The 22,220-nt window shown below is 38.7% G+C and overlaps 1 protein-coding gene across 1 annotated transcript; it reads left to right on the top strand.

The window, feature by feature from the left end:
* The first annotated feature begins 971 nt into the window (after window positions 1-971).
* Window positions 972-15,619, top strand: acsl3b (acyl-CoA synthetase long chain family member 3b). Its single transcript, XM_079452498.1, has 17 exons — window positions 972-1,182; window positions 5,147-5,374; window positions 5,467-5,617; window positions 5,907-6,107; window positions 6,407-6,584; window positions 8,318-8,427; window positions 9,037-9,175; window positions 9,519-9,669; window positions 9,764-9,887; window positions 10,102-10,173; window positions 10,257-10,396; window positions 10,478-10,650; window positions 11,124-11,198; window positions 11,613-11,804; window positions 11,961-12,075; window positions 12,210-12,367; window positions 13,122-15,619. The coding sequence occupies exons 3-17, from the start codon at window positions 5,468-5,470 to the stop codon at window positions 13,277-13,279; spliced, it is 2,136 nt and encodes a 711-aa protein (XP_079308624.1). The 5' UTR covers window positions 972-1,182; window positions 5,147-5,374; window position 5,467; the 3' UTR covers window positions 13,280-15,619.
* The last annotated feature ends 6,601 nt before the right edge of the window (window positions 15,620-22,220 follow it).

The following is a 22,220-nucleotide window of genomic DNA, read 5'->3' as shown; positions in this document are numbered from 1 at the left end:
CAACATGCCTAAGCTTTTGTGTAGTTAGCTATATGTTAATTAAGGGAAAGGAAATCTTCTAAATTATTCAGCAAGAGGCAACAAACAAACACGCACATCCAGCACCTCAATATTTGAGGAAAGCAACATCACAACAGAACTAATAATCATCATGTTAAAAAAATCAGACTTGTTCATGTCGCAATGCATGTTGGGTGAGGCCATAATTTATCTGCAAACTGCCTTATTGTGTATGCAATTTATTACTTTACGTTCTTTAACATTTGAGGCTAAAATATGTATTAAAATATTGGAAATATTGGAAACGTATAAAATAGTAAAATGAACCATAGTAAACATGCACTGAAATTCCTCTTATGCGGCACATTTGGTCGGAAAAGTTGTTTTCTTCACTTTTTGTGTGAAGAGCATCAGCTAAATATATAAATGTAAACTCATCTTCGTATGAAAATCTATGCGCCGCCCGGGAATCGAACCCGGGTCGCAAGAATGGGAATCTTGCATGATACCACTACACCAGCGGCGCCCATAGATGTACACGGTAGTCTCATGTCATACTAGCCATATCCACACATATCGATGTTTTTAAATCTGAATGATATACCAGACAGATTTTTTAACGTTAAGTTTTGCTTATCAAACTTTGTTTACTAGCACGACGAAATATTCAGACATTTCATTCATATTATTTACCAAAACAATGAATGGGAATTTTCTGGGAATATGTGAATCGGAACTGCCAGCTGTTCGGGGGGATGCAGCATTGCTCACCAAGAGCCACCAAAAGCATTAATGACAGTATTGCTACGGATACACATCTCTATTCTACCTGCAGCTAAAATCCAATGCACAACTTCGATAAACATCCACACGAATTTACAAATAAATCAATGAAATCAATAATGACCGCTTGTAACCCCGGCCTGACGTCACAACAGCCTCTAACACGCGCCACCCGGAGCCAGCCAATCGAAGTGCGGAGGACCCGGCCCCTGCCATGACAACGCTTCCATCACTTCCGGACTGAAGCGACGGCCGGTGCTTGCCAGAGACCGTAATATACAGCGACCCAGAAAAAAACAACAATCCTCGTTTTTTAATCATCGCGTCAAGCTGTATTGTTTGCCTGTGCCGTTTTAAATGGGATTGTTGTGAGTCTGACTGAAGAGGCGGAAGAATAAGGTAAGCGTTTATTGTTTGTAAGCACTGTGTTGCAGATGCGCGCGGAAAGGGTTGGTTTATATTTTAAAGACTCGCATAGGCGAAGAAAAAGGCAAGATGGGGGTTATTGCTCACGTATGATGATCGTACATGGTATGACAGATCGGAGCAGCTAGAGGAATGCGGGATACGGGTGGTACTGGAAGTGCATTCCTGTCATCCTTATCATCATCCAGGCCTCTCCTGTTATCAGACATGCTTTCGTGCATACGTACATACAACACTCGTCTTCCCCACGATTTCTCTCTTTTACCCACATATATATGATCTAACATTTCTTACCCCATCAGCTGGGATGCTTTCGTGGAAACCAGGTGGCATTGCAAAATTGAGGACGATGTGTTACATGAATAAGAGTAGAGATAAGTGGCACGGAACTGCAGTTTTTTGTGGTTGATTTATAAAATAGTGGGTTAACATGGAAGTCCAGCTTTATGTATTTGTACATATGACAGTAGATGTTAAAGATGTTTGAAAGATGTACTGGCTATGTTCATAGACAAGATTTTACTTTATTATTCATTCGTCTCAAAGATTCGTTTTGATAGACTATATCCAGCATATTCATTTAAGCATTTTGTTGAGAAGTGACATCGTATTTAGTTGTGTTTATGACCATTTAAAGAGCTTTACACACTTCAATGGTGTATGCCGGATACATGTATTGACATTTTAATTACACGTGTATGTCACCAACCATGTTTTTATTTTTGAGGTATGGATAATCTTAACATGTTTCACCACCGTCCGGTTAAACACTGTTCAAGTCTTACATTTTCTGATAGCATAATAATGCATTCCGGTATATTTCCACGGCTGTCACCCATATGATTAAACAAAACTTAATAAGGTGATATTTAGCTAAATCCTCAATAAGATTAATGATGACATGATTAAAGGATGAAAATGTGTTTTCGTCTGAACTGACCTTTAAAGGGATACTTCACAAAAAAAATTCATTTACTCACCTTCGAGTTGTTCCAAATGTGCGTACAATTCTTTGTTCTGGTGAACACAGGGAAATATATTTTGAATAATGCTTATAACCAGACAGAGCACAACACCCATTCACTCCCATACCATTGTAGGAAAAAACAATATAGTCAGAAGTGCCCCAGAACTGTTTGCTGTCCTTATTTCTTCAAAATATCTTCTTTTTTGTTCAGCTGAACAAAAAATGATAAAGTTACGTTTCCTACAATAGTCAATGGGTGATGAGATCTGTTTGATTATAAGCATTATTCCAAAAATCTTTCTCTGTGTTTATCAGAAAAAAGAAATGTATGCACATTTGGAACAACTCGAAAGTGAGTAAATGATGACAGAATTTTCATTTTTGGGTGAAGTATCACTTTAATACTTGTCCTATTTCAGTGATTCAGTGATATTTTAATAGCTCATTTTCATGGAGAGAAAATGCATCACGAAAGATTAGAAACTGAAAGCTGTCTGTGATCTTTCACAAATGCTGATTTAACAGTTTTCTCATTTTCTTTTAATTGTACAGCACTTTGGTACAACACTTTGGTTTATAAATAATCTTGATTTTGACTTCATAGACTATGCAGTAATCACTTGTGAATTACAATCAGTAATTCAATTACAGGGCATGATTTACACACGTGTAGTTTGTGACAGAATAACGGAGTACCACATGCTCAACAGTTCTTGGTTGTGAGTTGACTTGACTTTTCCTTTATTTTCACACCCTAATAAACTGGCCAAACAGGTCTGATCATACATAGTAAGCTTTGGTGGTGCCTGAAGGGTGTTGTGGGTAACGATGGGGATTTATTTAGTAATCCAGCGGGGTGTGTGTTTAAAAGGCCTGCTTTAACTGACATGTATTTCTGTTCCTTGGGTTTGTTGGGTGAGCCAAACAGTGTCTGCACTCGTGTGTCTGTGTTGTGGAGTTTGATCACAAGAAAAAAGGCGCTCTCCAAACTTTATTTTTGTTTCATTCCCTGGTGTGGTAACATATGATTGGTTCCTCCTACCCACCCACATTATTCAAACTACTTTCAGAGTAGGCTTGTTTCCCTTCCATGATACTCATTCTCAGTAAATAAGTGCCGAAGTATGGGAAATACTGAAATCATAAAGCAATAATATGAAAAAACATATGGTTATAATAGTGTGCAATAGTGTTAAATGGTGTTAACCGAAATCAAAACCTTCACGAAACTCAGTATTTTGACCTTGAGCAGGTCTCTCACGTGTTTTTTTCAAGAGAATGACTGTTGTGTACTTCAAGTGACTTTTAATAAAAGCTTATAATGCCAAATGACTGTACTAAATTAGGGTATAATTAAAATCGAGTCATAAGATATCTCCCTCTCTCCCTGTCTGTGGTTTTGTGTTGTCGCAATGCAGGTGAGTTTGTATCAGATTGCTGGGGGTGATGATATGTGATGCCTAAATTTGGCTCAAGATATTCACTGTACAGTATCCTGTAAACTAGTGTATGTCCTGTGTACCATTTCATCACATTCGTGCTGGGTGCCTTCAATGAGCATCAATGAAGTGACTGAGGACTGAAGTTGCAGAGAGGGTGTTATAGAGGGTAATTTTTCATTTACGAGAATGTGTAGTACATTTGCTTTAAAAATATCAATGGTAAAGGTGGTTTGATTGCACCTGGTTATGCCCATCAAGGATTTGATTTGTAAATATGGAGTTAACAACCTAAGTGAAAGGAAGGTTTCAAATGATGTTCCACAACAGGTTCACTTTAACACCACTAATGTAGACATTTAGGAGTGAGTTAAAGGAACAGTTCACCCGGTCTTCAATTATTCAAAATCTGTATGAATTTCGTCCAAAACTGTCTCTTTAAGGTGATAAATTCTGTTACACAGAATATGTCTGCATAGTACACTTCTGTGTAGTCTGTGAAATTCCAGTGGTAGGTGGTCAGTCACATCTAAGTGTTACCTGTCTCTAGTCGAACATTATTTGATATTTCACAGGAGTCAGGGAATGTGCTCTGTGTTATTTCCACACCATGCTCAACTTTCAGAGAGTTGGAGGCCAGTTACTTTACCGTATGTTGATTATCACATCGGTTGTCTGCTCACAATCGACCACCCACAAATAGCTGCTTAAGGAGCCTGTTTAAGAAGTCTCGCTAGAAAGCTAGCAATAATGTTTTCTGAGGTATGAGGAGCATTGTGGGTTTCTTTTTATTTGTTATTCATTTTAGGTTGTTTTGCACGTCTGAAGATCGCAAAGTAGGACACAAACGAAGCGCTGCTGTTTTACATCTGTTAAGTCACGTCTGTATGAAGTGATTTGTATAAATGTCAATATATGGGTCATTATATGGGTCGCTCTGCTCTCTAGATATAGTACCGGACCCTCAAAAACCCACTCAGGTTGACCACAATTCCCCCGATGCTGAAGCTCACGGAGAGCAAATGTCTGCAGTACAGCTGATATTCCAGAACGTCTCTCGTTCATCTTTTTGACCTTCCTCTTGAGTTTTGAAATAAGCTACACATCAAGCGTTGAACAAGTCTGTGGTCTGTGTTTTTCCTATAGGGAAAAAAATCCTTCTAATTTGTGACCTTAAATTGTGCAAAAATATTTCAGTATTGCTCATGCATTGCTGCATTAATGCAGATTTTGTATATGTCATGGATATGTTTATCCACCCCTATCTCTTTCTCCTCAGCACACATGTGTTCATGAACAGATCTTAAACAGAAGAGTCTTCATCCCTCAGGGCAACAAAGCCTTGTTTATTTGCAGATTTCACAGTCGTCACTATTGCCAGCTGTCCCCAGTTAAATGGCAACACAATGCCCTATCAGAGCCATGGCTTGGCAGCGCAAATGACACGTCAAACTGTGACGTTAATTGAGTCTGCATATCTATCCTGGAAAGTGTCATAATTTTCATTGCTTCTCTTTTAATTTCTTTACAGGAGAGCTCATCCTGATTCCCGGGAGTCTTTGCACACTGTCAGAGCTGGAATCTGGGAGTGGGACAAAGAAATGGAACAGGAAGTTGCCCAATCAGCCAGCACGCTTGACTAAAACCATCAGACAGACACATTATTTACACCACACAAAACACTAGCAAAGAGGCTAATAAGACCCTTAAAAGAGGAGAAACCCCATCACGTACGGAGAAGCGTAAAGAGCAATACAGAGTATGTGTACGAAAACAAATAAATAAAGAAGTGGCACAAAAAGAAACCATGTATAACTGACTTCACTTTTTCCTCATCTCCTGATCTCTCAGGATGAAGTTGAAGGAGGATATGTCTCCTCTGATTCTGCAGGTCTTTCGATCGGTGGTCTGGGTTTATTCAGTCATCACGTTCATACCTTGGTATCTGCTCTCGGGAGCCAGCGAGAACCAGGCCCGAGCCAAACGGATCAAAGCCCTTTCAGTGAGTACATCTATGGGATTAAGCAAACCCTGTAATACCTTAAAAGTACAGTAAATGAATAACCGGACGTGATCATAAACTAAAAATAAAACGATTGTCAAGCTTGGCTGAGGGGATTTGAATCTCTCTCATTACTTACTGATTTCACTCAATAAGTGAGTTGCTGGTGATGATGTTTTATTTGTGTGATGAACAAGGTGGATTTAGATTTATTTCCAAAAGGACAAGGTTGGTCCATTTAACTCCAAATCTTTTCCCATGACCTCATTCTGGTCTCTTGTGCTGTCAGGTTAGTGGGAAAACTGCAGGGCCGTACCGGGCGGCGAACAGCTTGCAGCGTCTGGTGTCCTCGCTGCACGAGGGTGTAGACACGTTGGATAAAGTGTTTGAATACGCCGTAGTACATTTCCCTAAAAGAGACTGTCTCGGCACTAGAGAGCTACTGAACGAGGAGGATGAAATTCAGCCTAATGGCAAAGTCTTCAAAAAGGTACAAAAAATTATCCAAAGTGTTCATTATTTTTTGTTTCTCTGTGTCTTATAAATACACTTACCACATACGTACAACATTAAAGTATAGGTCCTTTCTGTCTAAGGTTATGTAGACAGATCCCGAGAGAACTCGTTCGCAAGCTCTCTTGAGTGTGACTGCACTCCAGAGGAAATGCTTCAGTGGTCTCTCTCTGTAAACAGTGCGTTTATCTCCAGCCTGCTATTGTCCAGAACTGTTAACATGATACTGGAGACAAGAAATCACATGTTGCCTTTCTCCATCTTCTCTCTTGCCAGGTGATTTTGGGGGATTATAACTGGTTGTCGTACGAGGACACTTTCTATCAGGCTCAAAGGTTTGGCAGCGGCCTTGCTGCACTGGGTCAGAAACCCCTGTGTAACATCGCCATTTTCTGCGAGACACGGGCGGAATGGATCATAGCCGCTCAGGCCTGCTTCATGTACAACTTCCCATGTGAGCACAGACACACACATGCAGATGTCCTGTAGGAGCCGTATTGTGCTTAGTAGAGGAAAATGGAGAATATCTGGCAAAAGATAGCAGATCTATTGTGATCTGTCAATATTAGATTCAAAACTGCCTCACACTGAAATCAGATATGTTATTTTTGTAGGCACACACACATGCATTTGGCAGGCAAATTGATACAGATAATCTCACTTGCTACATCCCAATTTTGCATGCCATTTCTCCAAAACAGAATGCAAAATTATTATTTCCGTTTTGGGTCGACTGATTATCAATGTCGATATTTAGCATTTTTGTGATTATCGACATCGATCATTTTCAAAGTTGATTTTCAAAGTCATTTTTGATAGATTTTGCATCTTGTAAAAACCTTTTTAAATAGGTTTTTAATAATATGGTGATTCAAAATTAAATAATAGATTTTCTGCGTGAAGTGAGCGAAGTGCGGATGGAGGGCAGCAAGTGATTTTCTCCATAAGGAACTCACTATCACAAAATGTTTTGCATCGTTTTTGATTGTTTAAATTGATTAAACCATGATACCACACAGTGTTTTTATTGTGTAGCAAAAGTTGATGTTTATGAAGGGGGAAAATGCGAGAATTGACTTAGAAACGGAGGAAAAATAGTTTGTAAACCTAAAAGGACCATTGAATTTCTAAAACGCTTATCGAGGTTTTACGTACCTCAACAACGACCAGGGAAGCCCACATTTCTGTCAAACCTTCGCAAAACCACATTTCTGTCAAACCTTCGCAAAACCACATTTCTATTAAACCGTAATTGTAATAATCACTAGCTACTCTTAAAGACCAGGCACTTATTCTCGGGGTAATAATAGTCTCACGTTAAGCTTTTTTATTTGAAATAAACCACATAACGTGGCTCAAGGCAACGACAAACTGAGAACATAAAACTTTTCTGTTATCATGTTTATGTTTGATATCAGTGATAAACAAAATGTATTTCATTTGGTTTTCCGTGGTTGTTGTTTTGGTATGTTGAGCTTTTTACTTAACACGGATTTTAGGAAAGAAACGCTAAGCACAAGATTTCGTACTTTATCTGTTTAAGAAGGGCTCTGTCTTTTAACAGAAGCTAGAGTTTATTACAAATAAGGTTTGGTAGAAATTTGGGTTTACCTGGTCGTTGCTCAGTTCGTTAAACATAAGGACTTTTAGTTTGCTAAAGCGAATTCCTGGAGAAAATCACTTGCTGCCGTCCACGTGATTGAAAATAAAATTTCAGTGAGCTATTTTTAGAGTGTGCATGCGACGCCCGCGTCAACACATGCAGACTGCTCGGTCCTACTTCTTCTGTGGCGATGCCGGCTTGCGGTTAAAAATCATAACAAACTCATTTGAAAGTGGGGAGGGCACGAACAGGATTTTGAAAAGTGGAGGGGACGTGTCCTACTTGTCCCCAGTGGAGATTACACCCCTGTTACCCACAACCCCTTACTTTTTCAATGGTAATGACAATTATGCAAAATGGGATTAGGCCACTCAACGGATCTTTGTGGCATTGGAAGGGAGGTGTGAATAAGTGTGTCTCTATTTAATTCAACAATCATTTTCATGATTGTTATTAGGACAATAATACAATATTATCAAAGCTTGGAGTATAGGTACATACATAACACAGGTAAAACATATTGTAACTTTACAAACATTGTATCAAGTGATAACATATGTGAACCTTTTTTCTCCGTGTGTTAGTGGTGACTCTGTATTCTACACTGGGAGGAGCCGCTATGTCTCATGGTCTGAATGAAACCGAGGTCACTCACATCATAACCAGCAAAGACCTGCTGCAGGGCCGCCTCAGGGTGAGAACATGCTACATACATCGGAAACACAACACCCTTATACGCACTAAAAGAGGTCTACAGGGAACACGTCACAGCCTCACAGCTGTCACAACATAATAGTGGAAAATGTCCAGTCTCTCTCTCTTTTTCTGTATCTTATTTGGTTAATCTACTGGACCTAAAACCAAAGATAAATAAATATTCATAACAAATGCAAATGAAAGCAAAAAGAAACCTAAAAATGTTAACACAGAGATATTTACTATTTATAGGTAGCCTATGCGTTTAGGTCAAATTATCATTTTAGTTTTCATTCTGTGACCCCTAATAGTTTTTCTAGTATTGTCTCTATTTACATTTATTTGCAGAAAATGAAGACTGGGTAAACAGGTGAAAATAACAGAAAAGATGCTCTTTATTTTTTCATACCTCAAATACTGTACTGAAGTTTATATTCACTTTGAAACAATGCAACAGTAATATTTGAACATGCCGTTTTTATTGCAGTTTTCATGTGTCTTGTCGTGCTGTCAGTCTTTCACATTGCTGTTTGATTTGACACTGGACTGGAATGGCCACAATGCATCTAGAAATGCTGATTGAATGGTCTCTCTCCCTCTCTGTCAGGCCATTCTGATGGACGTTCCCAGACTGAGGCACATTGTATTGGTTGATAAGAAGCCCAGCCGCTGGCCTGATCTACCCCGTGGCATCATGGTCCACAGCATGTCTGCCGTGCAGGAACTGGGATCCAAACCTGAGAACCGTAAGAGGCCCAACTATCTGTGTATCTCTACTAGTGAACAAAAAAAACCTTCATTTACTGTATCTTATCATGTTTTGTGGTTACCAGCACCACAAACGGATGAAAAACCAAATTAGCTTGCAAAGATAGATTTTGTTGGAAAAGAAGGATGAGTTTCCTTGGCGGGGTATTCCTGTCAGAGGAGGACAGCAAATCAGTGTTAAGAGCCCAAACACTCAACCTTTGTGTCAGACGCTCAGGATAAAACCCTTCTCGAGATGTTTAGAGAAGGTTTCTCTGAAGGATTTTCATGAACGGTGTGTGACTAAAGTTTTGTGTGTTTTTTTTTTTCTTGTCCGTGTAGTTACGATCTCGCGCAGGCATCCTCAGCCGACTGATATTGCAGTGATCATGTACACCAGCGGCTCTACAGGCATTCCTAAAGGAGTCATGATCTCCCATAGCAACATCATCGCTGGCATCACCGGCATGGCTGAGCGCATCCCTAACCTGGAGTATGTTTCACTCACCAAAACATGTTTTCAAATGCAGTTTATTTGGATTTTGTTAAGGATATTTAGTTAACAGTGTTTTACTTTATTCGTGCAGTGAGAATGACACTTATATTGGCTACCTGCCACTCGCTCATGTCCTGGAGCTCAGCGCCGAGCTGGTGTGTGTGTCACACGGCTGTCGCATTGGATACTCATCACCTCAGACTCTTTCCGACCAGGTACAAACAGACACACACACGTTTTGATGTGTTATCGTGGTATTACATCCTGTCTTGCAAAATGGAGCCAAAAATCTGACTTCATCAGGTCGTTGTACATCTCTTTAGAGTCTAAAAATATGTAGAATAGGAACTGTTGAGTATGATAATATTGCAAAGTTAATAAAAACTGTTATAGTGGCATTCCTTATTTTTGCTTCTTTTCCCCCCACAGTCATCCAAAATTAAAAAAGGCAGTAAAGGAGACACCAGCGTACTTAGACCAACCCTGATGGCCGCCGTGCCGGTAAGAGAGTTCACGTGTACATGTGTGCAATAAGAGCGGTTGAGTCTAACACGTCTGTGAAAGATCTCTCTCTCTCATTGTAGGAAATTATGGACCGCATCTATAAGAACGTCATGACTAAAGTTGAGGAGATGAGCAGCGTGCAAAAAACACTCTTCGTTCTGGCGTACAACTATAAAATGGAACAGATCTCCAAAGGATACAGCACGCCGCTGTGTGACAGGTATAACACAACGGCCGAATCCACAAAGATTTTATCCATAACACACAGTAATTCAGTGTGTCCAATCGCTTGTTTCTGTAGGCTGGTGTTCAACAAGGTCCGCTCGTTGTTGGGCGGTAAAATGCGGGTGCTGCTGTCTGGTGGAGCTCCTCTGTCCGCAGCCACTCAACGGTTCATGAACATCTGTTTCTGTTGTCCTGTGGGTCAGGGCTACGGCCTCACCGAGACCTGCGGAGCCGGGACTATATGCGAGGGTAAGCACGAGAGCCACGAAGCCAAGGAACCAATGCAACTTATTCCTTTAGCCCGATGGTAAAGAGTGGTGCTAACAATGCCAAGGTCATGGTTTAGATTCTCATGGAACATACACTTCAGAATAGGGACCAATTCTCACTATTAACAAGCTGCTTATTAGCATGCATCTTATTGGCATATTGTCTGTTTATAAGTACTTAAAAGCACATATTCTGCCTGACCATATTCTACATCCCTAATGCCTAAACCTAACAACTACCCTACCAACTATTAATAAGCAACAAATTGGGAGTTTATTGAGGCAAAAGTCGTTGTTAATGGTTTGTTAATAGCTAGAATTGGACCTTCAAATAAAGTATGACCAAAGTTTTTTAACACTTGAGTGACTACTACTACTTTAAAAAGGCAGTGAATGTCTTTATTCATGAGGTATATGAATCAAGAGGTATAATATGATTGTGTGTGTGTGTAGTGTGGGATTACAACACTGGACGGGTCGGAGCTCCCCTGGTTTGCTCAGAGATCACTCTTAAAGACTGGGAGGAAGGTAAACTCTGGTTTAATGAAGAACTACTGATTCTTACATTTCTTAAATGTTTGTAAGAACCACATAAAGGGACAGTTCACCCAAAAATGAAAATTCGGTCGTCATATACTCACCCTCAGATTGTTCCAAACCTCTATACATTTCTTTGTTGTGTAAAATGTCAGTAACCAAACAGATCTCATCCCCCATTGACTCGCATATTATTTATTTTCCATACTGTGGCAGTAAATGTGAATGAGATCTGTTTGGTTACTGACATTCTTCCAAATATCTTCCTTTCTGTTCATCAGGACAACAACATTTATACTGGTTTGGAACAACCTGAGGGTGAGTAAATGACAGAATTTGTGTGAGAACTGTCCCAATAATTCGATTGAAATGATTAGGTACATTTGAGTTATTCTTTCTGTATAGGAGGCTATTACAGCACAGACAAACCAAACCCACGAGGAGAGATTCTGATCGGCGGGCCCAATGTCACCATGGGTTACTATAAGAACGAGCAGAAGAACCGAGAGGATTTCTTCGTGGACGAGAATGGCCAGCGAAGGTTCTGCACTGGAGACATTGGGGAGTTTCACCCTGACGGCTGCCTCAAGATTATCGGTACAGATACAAACATGAACTGTAATATTAGAGGACAAGTGGCTTATTCAAATGTATAATGCTCGTCACTTTGGATTAAAGCATCTGCCAAATGTTTGACTATCCTAGGATGTTTTTTTTTTTTTTAGTTTTGGTGTGCTTGTGTGTTGTCTATAGATCGTAAGAAGGACCTGGTGAAGTTGCAGGCTGGTGAATATGTGTCTCTTGGGAAAGTGGAGGCCATCCTGAAAAACTGCCCCCTCATCGACAATATCTGTGCTTACGCAAACAGGTCAGAGAAAACACACGTGTTTGATCATTCAGCACGTTTTATACATGTTGCATATGTGTGTAGTACAGTGTTGTAGCAGTAATGGTAAAATGTTCTCTCTCTCTCTCTCTCTCTCTCTCTCTCTCTCAACATAGTGAAGAATCTTATGTGATTGGCTTCGTGGTGCCCAATCAGAAGCAGTTAAGCGCCCTTGCTGAGCACAGAGGAATCAGTGGATCATGGGAAGAGATCTGCAACCATGAAGCGATGGAGAAAGAGGTTCTGCGTATTATCACTGAAGCGGCTATAACAGGTCAGTCAGCAGCAGCAAACTTTGTTAAAATGTCTTTTTTTATATATATGGTAGATGGTTTCAAAGCAACAACATAAACAAACGTTATTGTGCTTTTGTGGCCCAAACTTAACTTCCAGTACACATCTGTACCTGTAGATTATTTCTGAAACAAGCAAAATAAATAACGAGTAAATAACATTAGCTAGCAAGTTAAAAGTATGTCTAACCAGTATTATTTTGGGTCACAAGTAGTGGAACTGTTACTTGGCTAAACTTAAATGCGTCCCATTCAACGTATTGTGTATTTAATAAAATAAAAATACAATAAAATTCAACAAATTGTTGATTTAATATAATTATTATACCATTAAATATTAATATAATTGAATAAGAATAGAAATTAAAGAAAATAGAAAAAGTTACCAGACCAATTAGCAAACCAATTAGCAAACACCGACAGGAAGTTAACTTCCTGCACGTGCGTCCAATAAAACAGTCTGTACAGTATGTATTGAAATGTTTTTTTTGGAGGGGTGAATTGCTGTAGTATCTGTGAGTATTGTGGTTGAGAAATTAACTAATAATAATATTGTTAATATTTAAATGTTAAATACAATTAAATAAATAAAGTAATTTAATATAATTTTAAACTGTTTTTATTGATCCACTTTATTTAAAAATACGAAAGCTAGATATCTCAGACCAGTTACAAATTCAAAATTACACTGCCCGCAAACAAGCAACCCTGTTAAATGTGTCTTTTGATCGACAGAAAAGCTGGAGCGCTTTGAAATCCCAAAGAAAATCTGTCTGAGCGCTGAACCCTGGACTCCTGAAACAGGCCTGGTTACCGACGCTTTCAAACTCAAGCGCAAGGAGCTGAAAACACACTATCAGGACGATATCGAGAGAATGTACGGCGGAAAGTAAATGAGACGGGGTCTGCCAGCGGGGTAATGGGGAAGAGATGAGGGGTTCACACCGAACCACAATGCCTATATATACGCAGAAAACCCCCCACAATCCTCAGCCTTCCTCCTCGGTGTGATACTCTGCGATCAAAAACACACTTGAATTTTTGTTCGAATATTATTTGACCTAACCATAAACAGATTGACAACATGCGTCACCTGCTGGAACAGATATTAAGAAATGGAAATTTGACTTTCATTCAATTGTTTTGAAATCAATTATTGTTACGAAGATGAGCTTCAAGAATGATAGAGTTTCAACCTACAGACTGTAAACTTTTGAACTGCTTTTGCTTCGTTCCTTCAGGTTCAGTTGGATAGACGTGCTCCGCCCTGCCCTAACATGAGTTCCATCATTTAGCACAAGCGGTCACACTGAATTTATACTGTCAGTCTATAGAGGAAAATGTTTCCATATTGGTCATATGTCTTGGTTTTTTGTTTCTTTAATTTAGACATTTCTTTACTCAAAGATTGCATTTGGAACATCGTTGTGTATCGGATGCTTCTTATTCTATTTCAATGTTACATTTTCCTGAAATGGTCATTTTGATTCTTTTTTTGTGACGTGGAACCTCTGCATCTTTTTGTACCTACATCCCAAAAGCCGTTACAGTTGAGCGTAAGATAGTAATAGTTGTGACGTATTATGTAATTCACATTTATCACTGTGTACCTCACAAACAGCTGCAGAGATTTTTAAAAGTCCAGAAGCGGAAGTGAATGTTTTCTCATCCACATAGATTTCGGGTCCACCGAATAACTCCATACATGCAGCAGATATTCCTTTGATCTCCATTTGTTTGAATTTGTAATGCCTTTTGAAAAGTGTCATGTGCTCTTATGATGTAAGCCATTGTGTTGCATGGAGGTTTTCCAAGGGACTCAAGTGTGCGTGGTTTGGCTACCCTATTAGTCATTTTATGGGCTGTTTACGCATTATATTGTGATATCGTCATCGTAGGAACCAGATCTGTGACGAATAGGAAAAGTATGAATTTGATGTGCAATATAAATGTATTCTGAAACATGTCAAATGAAACTCACAGTAAGCACAAATGTCTCAGACCCTCTTTACTGTAACAGAGGAGACGTGTTTATTCTGCTTCATGCTGTGCGGATCTCTTGTCTTACAGGGTTATGATTTTGACAACTTCGTATTTTACTTTGCATGATTCGGGCGATGTAAAACAAACATATAAGCTTAGGCTACAAACATTGTATTGCGGACCTTGACAAATGTGGCATTTGCAAATACGAGCAAATGTTTTCTAAATCTGTACTTTTATTTGTTATTATTTATGTGGAAATGTACTGTAACCGTCTGTATTCAGTCCTTGTCAAGGCTAATAGGTCAATGTGTTTGGATTTTGTTTCTTGTTTTCTTGATTCGTTAAGACAGTTTTAATTGGTCATAGAAACACTTCAGCTGTAAATTCTTGACATATGACACTCTTTTCGTTTTTTTTTCATAAAGGAACTGAGAGCAAATGATGTTTCAAAATCAGACTGCCTTTCCTTAGCTTGATGGAGGATGCCGAATGCCTATTTTTACACAGTGGAAATTAAAAGTGGTGTAAAGGAATTTGTACTTTTGATAATTTATTTCTGTGTTTTACATCAGGGAGGGTCTCATTCCCTCTGACCAGCTGCTGTACACTTCGCTTACCTTGATTATGCTTGAATAAGTACTGCAATGTCATTGGTATCTGCCACGAGCAGCCGACCAATCGAACTGTCAGTCCAGAGAGATCTCCATCATCTATGTTGAATTTTGGCCATACAGTATGTCTGATGCATTGCAGTAGTAGCGTCAAACAGGCTTCAATTTATTAGATTTAGATTCAACCAAACTGTTTAAATGTATCTTAAAAATAGGACTTTAGGATTGTGTTAGAGAAACACAAAAATTATATTTCGTGGACGTAATCTTTCTGCTTTTATTATCCACTTTGTAAATGTGTCTGAAACACAAACTTAGATGCATAGATCCATTTAGCAGATGTACAGGTGTAATGCTTCCTCTGAATATGTTTAGTCTTTGTTATCGAGCAGGTGCGGGATGTGTTTATGGGTAAAGTTCACATGGGTGAAGCAAGAAAGCATTTTATTTATTTGCAATTTGGCCTTGAAACTATGTTACACAGATTAAAAGTTTTGTGATTTGAGTGCTATTTCATTGACTGTTTTTTCCTTCGGTTATTTGTAGTTCTATTATTAGAATGTTGTAATCAGGGACATCAAGATTGTTGAGAGACTATTTTAAACTGAAATGTAAAATAAAAAAACGGGGATGGATTATGAATTAATTACTATTTACGAGTATAACAGCTTTGGAAGGATTTTAATGTAATTAATCTGCGTTGTTTATGAGTATATGAAAACAGGCTGTCTGTTTTAATCTCAATATCCCTAAAATATATATTTTCATCTATAAACAATTTCAAATATATAGTAGCATGAATGAAGTTAGTTTAACACGAGCGTTATTTGCCAGTAGGTGTCAGCATGAGATAACATACCCAAGAGAGAATAACTCCATCTCATTCCATTTCTATTACATAGACTGTTAAATAAAAGAAACGGTATTAGATTAATTAGGTATTAGGTAAAAGTTATTGTAATTTTCTTATGTTTCATTAGAATACATAAAATTTGTCCACCTTTACGAGTAAATGTAGCCAATATGTTACATATGTAAGAAAGGTTTGCAAAAACAGATTGTTATAAGCAATCATTTTTATTTTAAAGCTGATCTTGGCTTCCTGTAATAATTAAGAGGGGTGACGCATTTAAAAAAATGTTTTCATATACAAATTAAGTCTCTTCACGACCTTGCACGGTTGACGTCAGTCCTCTGATGTCTCCATTCATTGCAGATGTTGCCTTAAAGCTTTGCCATAGCTTACACTAGACAAGAAAATCAGTCCTTAGCGCAAGCTTCGGTGTCCATGGCAACCAAGGGTGCAAGCTGATGTCTTTTGTGGAGATCATGAGCATAGAAACGGACCGATGTGACATTCTTAGAAACTTAAAAGTCCAACATAAAAGTCGGTGTGTCTTTATGAAGGAGAGAAGATGTCTTGATGAATGCAAGTAGATGATCTCTAAGACGTCGAATAAAGCATCTTTAAATTAAAGAGTGACTCACACACAGCTGTGGGTCAGAACGAGATTCAAGTCATGACTCATGTTTTGTGTTACATTTAACCCCACATTTCATGATGGCGCTACCAATAAACAGAATAGAATAGAATAGAATAGAATAGAATAGAATAGAATAGAATAGAATAGCTGACTTTGATGGCTGTCTGCAACAATGTTTGCATCCAAATATAGTTTACGGTTCAATAAAACCCCATTAAAAGGGTCATGCATTAAACACAAAGTGTCAATAGCATAAATCATGTCCTGATCCTCTCGTGTTCATACACACACATTGATCTGGCTAAATGAACACAAACATACATGCGCATGCACAATACAATATCAACTTTCAGAACCAGATGGGCTCTGTACCACAGACACCATACTGGTGTCTGCGTGTGTGTGTGTGTGTGTGTGTGTGTATGATAGACAGCCGGCTGACTGTTGAAATGTGTTTTGCTCCATCTGTGGTTCTTGCTTGTGTGAGCTGCAGAATGACACACAAAAAAGGTAAACAAAATCATTATCAGGGAACGACGAGGGGAACCTTCATCCACACCTACCCGAAGATAAAAACATACATATAGAAAACACAAGTCGACAGAATGAAGTGGGTATCTGAATATGAGTCAGTGTTGCGTTTCCTCCCTCTTTCTCTATATCAGCTTCAATTTGACGTGTTTTATTGGCATGGCAAACAACTTTCATTTGGATTTCAAAAGTGTTTGCTGATCAGAGAAGAACTATAACTAAAGCAGAATGCACTGCTGTGATTTTAGGATTTTTGGGTAGGTAACATGTTCCTAGTGTTTTTTAGCACTCTGCTGTTATTTGGGGGGTTTTTGCCCAGAGTCAAAACAAAGTATTTCTTAAATCCCTTGTTTAATGTATATTATATCTATTTCTTACACTTATTTTGTCCTCCACGAGGGATAAAAAGCTCAGTGTGTCTTTAGAAAAGCAACAACACATCAACATGCCGCACGAGTTTAGGAATCATTTATGTCCGTAGCTCAATGCAGTTTTGTTCAAATCCAATATTCGAGGAATAGAAATAGTAATACTAATTCATTTTATAAGACTATAATAAACCACAATAATTAAGTTAAATGGAAGTAAAAAACTAGCTTTATACAGTTCAATTTTACATATTCAAACTGCAGTTGGTGTTGTTTGGTGTGAAACTGTGATTGTCTGTTGGAGTGAATAAGTGTGTGTGTGTGTGTGTGTGTGTGTGTGTAGATATCGATATGTCTGGTATATGAGTCATCACTGGGATATTTATAGCCCCTCCAACGAGAAAGAGAGAGAGAGAGAGAGAGAGAGAGAGAGAGAGAGAGCTATGTTCATGTGTGGGAACAAAACAACTAATGAGAAACATGCTGTGTGGTCAACTTATTATATGCATGTCCCCCCCCCCCCCCCCCCCTCTCTCTCTCTCTCTCTCTCTCTCTATCTCTCTCTCTCTGTCTCTCCCTCTGTGTGTGTGTGCAGTGCACTGGTAAAAACAGTCCTCCAACCGCATTCATCTACGCACGCTAAGGTCATTTTCCTCTATTCCATTGCACTCTTAGCTGTCTGTTTTTCTCAGAACTGAGATTCATTAAAAGTGTGAAAACTGGCTCGGTTTCCGTCCATCAAAAGAAAACTCCTATACACACACAAACACAAATGTATGCTCATTTCTGGACTGTTTATAATTATAACCACATCCATGATATTGTGTAATGGGAAAGAAATTCACACAATCCCCCACAATACCAAGTGCCCTCATGCTGGTTTGTTTGCGTGAGCAGGTGTGTCAGTAAACACTTGCCAGATATTCAGAAGCCTCTAATCAAACTCAAATCAGTGCATTTAATATATCTGGTTTATCAGATTCTTATCTGCTGAAAAGAACTGTTAGAACTATTGGATGTTAATCCTGGTGCTGGAGTATCTGACACCCTCTGCTCTTGGATCTCTCTGATAATGCTCTGATGATGTGAATCAGGTGTGTTCAATAAGAGAGACTCATTTGCAGTACTGTCTGTCTACAAAATTAAGAACCTTAAAGGTTTTTATTTATTATGGTCTACGGTGCGTCTGTTTGAATGATTTAAGAGCTCTGCAATGCTTTAGATTCCATTTCTTCCAGAAATGTGACAAAGCAGAAGTAAACAGATGGTGTTGAGCTACTCGCAGCTGGTGAACGCAGCGGCTACCTCACACGTCTGACCACCAAACATGATGCTGGCCGTTCAACAAGAACACAAGGTTAAAGTCGCCAGAACATCTGTCTGTTTCAACACTTAAGGGTCAGAGGAACGCCTGAAAGAATTGTAAAAAGTGCCGAAAAAGAAACGAGAGAGACCCCAAGACAAGGAGAAACGGTTTGATGTCGATGTCCATTTCTTCTCATAGAGATAGTGATGTTTTGTTAGATAGAAAAATGAAAAAGGCCTCTGTTCCACACAAACACGCAAGCAAATACGTCATTCAGATCGTGAGTCAGAGAAAGGTGAAGGAGTGGGGGATGAATGAAAAAGTGAGAGAGCAAAGCAAACATGGAAAGTCAAACAAAAGAGAGAAAACGGGTAATAAAGAATATGTGTAGGAGTTCAGGGTTACATACAGTTTAAGCTTTAATGACTTGCTGTTTATAAACACAGAGAATATATTTTATTTATTTTAAAAATGTTATTTGCACCTCTATGGATTGACAATGGAAGTCAACCAACTTAGCAGGGGCTTCAAAAATTCAAATGATGAAACTAAATGATGGACAAATTTTCATTTCAACTATTCTGTTCTTTATAATTATGCCTTATCTTGAATGTGAAGAGCCCTCGATCCATATCTCTATGTACTCAGCATGAGCTCATATTTAAAATTTGTTAAAAGCAAACCCAGCGCAAAAATGACAAGTGTGGGAGAGCAAGGGAGAGATAGACATATAATGGATAACTGATTGTCTTCTCATCCTTATTAGATCCCACCAGCCACACGCTGCCTCACTTCTGCACCTACAAAACAAGAGAGATGAGTGAAAGACGTAAAGCCGAGGGTCACCATGGAGACAAGGACTCGAGAGAGAAAGACAGGGAGGAGCGGAGATGAGAGAGCTGATGTGGTAGAACACAAGCTTGTGTTGAAGGCACAGAGATGGAATCGAGGCTCATCTGTCATGAATGTGAGATGTTTGAAGTCTACATTATTCTAAATACACATAAATTCATTTATTTTGAATCATTCATTGGTGATCATTATAAAAAAGGTTTATCTTTGCTTCTATATTCCTCCTATTTCTTCTTTTCCTTCTATTTCTCAGTCCCTCCCTTCCAAACTCATGGCATTTGAATGACCCTAATGTTTCCCAAGGAGTAAAATTAAGGATTATATCAGCATTTTGAAGGGTGCGTTTGTTACCATTATCACTTAGGGATGATGAAAAACAGATAAAAAAAATCAAAAGACTGAAGGAGGGAGCCAAGCAATATCTAGGGATCCAGAGTTAAGCATGTTTCACCCAAAAATGATGCCAATCCAAACTGGTTTGACTTTCTTTTTTCTGCAGAACACAAAAGAAGATATTTCGAAGAACATTGGTCACCAAACAGCGCTGGCTCCGATTGACTTCCCTTGCATGGACGCGAATCCACAGAAAGTCATGCAGGTTTTAAACAACATGAGGGTGAATAGAAGATTTTCATTTATTGGGTAAGCCTTCTCTTTGACTTGGTTGAGTCAGCAACCGTCTATGGTACCCTTAGCAACTGCATAGCATCGCCCTGGCAATCGCCCACGAGAAGGACCAGCCACATTTTCTTCAAACAATGAAAATACTTGGTATTAGCACATATTGTATTATTGTTCCTGTATGACATATCGCTTTATTGCTCCCTGAACTCTCTGTAAGTCGCTTTGGATAAAAGCATCTGCTAAATGACTAAATATAAATGTATTTTCCTACAAAAACATTTGAGACAAAAGTGATTCCTCAACAAAAACTGAGTGGAAGAGCTTTTATGTACCAGCTTCTGAGCAAAACAATTTGATGGACACTCCGGCCTATGTTAAAACAACATCTATGACTCATTTCCACACACTTTAGTAACTGTCGTATTGTTTATGACACACACAGGCTACCAGGTGTCGAGGGCCGCTGCAGAGCCTAGAGGTTTCTGTTGACTCAGGAATAACAACCATTGATTGAGATTCTCAGAGACACACAACAGCGCTGTCAATCTCCCTGGCAACCAGAGGGAAATAGAGATAAGAGCACAGAGAGAAAGAGAGATAGACACGTTAGGGAGGGAGCGCATGGCACACAGGAAGTAAATGATGAATTGACTGATAGATTTCATTGCTTGTATCTATGGGATTCGTGTCAGTCAGATGATTCACCACCACTCCCCTTTAATTCTCATTTACATTCCTGCTCTCTCTCTCCCTTCACTGCGACTGTCATCTCATCGCAGCATTCTAAACACATAAAGAAAACAAAAGCTTTCAAAGATCTAGCCGAGATGTTAGTTTGGTATCATCTGTATTGGCGATATCTTGCTTAAGTTTAACTAGAGAGTTAATGTTTTATTTCAGTTAATATAGTGGGAATGGTACCAAATAGCCGGGAGCCATTTTCAAAACAAAAACTGAAGCATTCCTGCTAAGGACTGTTATTATTATGATTAGAGATCAAAACAGCCCATAATTATTAAAAAATTTGGTTGTGTCAAAATTAAATTAAAACCAATAAAAATTAAACTTTTATTAACTAAAAAGTGGTAATGAAGTATTCTAGGCCTGTCATAATCATATTTTCACTGCACGGTGATCGTGGCCAAAATAATTCGAGGTATCACAATATCTATTTAAAATGTATACATTTGCAAATAGTGTACTTTGCATACTGTGTTGTCAAAGTTGACAAGCACTTTTTAATAGTTTTTATTGGTTAGATATTTGCAAAATCCAGTGACAAACATGAAGGGTGACTACTAATAATGATTAATATAAGAATCACGAAATACAGAAGGACAGCGGCGATTTCTGTTTTTCGAAAGGATTTGAAATAGGCACAATATAAAAAATTTAAGAATAATAAAGTGTGTATCTTGAACTGTAAGCAACCATATTACAGCCATCCAGAACACTTTAACAACAGGATAGCAACACCATGGCAACCCACGGTGGTGATATGTGACATCCAACAAAATCCAATTTTTGTTTACCAGACATTCGTTTTAGGATCTAAACAGCTCCATTCCAGTCAGCAAACGTCATTTGTTTTTCTCATTTCAGAAAAATTAATGTACAGAATCTCAGTCATATCAAGAGATTCCCCTGTCAACCCTCCCACACTTTTCTCAGCCTATCGAATCGTCCATTACAGTCCACGCACACATGACTGTAACCTCCTGCTGACACCTCCACAGCGCCTATTTATAGCCAATTACAGCAAGACATGTTTCAGAGTCATCATTGTTTTCCGCAAACGGAGATTCTGCTAGAATAATCGTCATGCCAAGAGTAGGAAATTCAATGGATTGTAGACTGATACTGTGTGCTTGTAATCTAAAACTTTTTCATAGATCTTTTTTACAGTACAGCTGTGTTATCACTCCTGATTGCTAATGGAAGTCAGTAGACATGTATATTTTATGAATCAAGCAGTAGAAATAGTAAGGGTTGTTTTGTATTACATTACATGGACACGTCCCCCAAATGCACACGCAGGCTCATGACTCATATACGACCATGTGACTGTGCAG

Source organism: Barbatula barbatula (assembly GCF_947034865.1).
Source record: "Barbatula barbatula genome assembly, chromosome: 3".
NCBI classification, from domain to species: Eukaryota; Metazoa; Chordata; class Actinopteri; order Cypriniformes; family Nemacheilidae; genus Barbatula; species Barbatula barbatula.
The sequence above is the reverse complement of the archived record's forward strand: the minus strand, read 5'-3'. Positions and strand labels throughout refer to the sequence as shown.

What these genes read in the sequence shown, in the direction of transcription:
- acsl3b (XM_079452498.1), top strand. Translation starts at nt 5,468, where the DNA reads ATGAAGTTGAAGGAGGATATGTCTCCTCTGATTCTGCAGGTCTTTCGA. An exon ending in GAGCGCATCCCTAACCTGGA is followed by an intron (nt 9,670 to 9,763) that starts GTATGTTTCACT and finishes TTATTCGTGCAG; the next exon opens with TGAGAATGACACTTATATTG. An exon ending in CGGCTGCCTCAAGATTATCG is followed by an intron (nt 11,805 to 11,960) that starts GTACAGATACAA and finishes TGTTGTCTATAG; the next exon opens with ATCGTAAGAAGGACCTGGTG.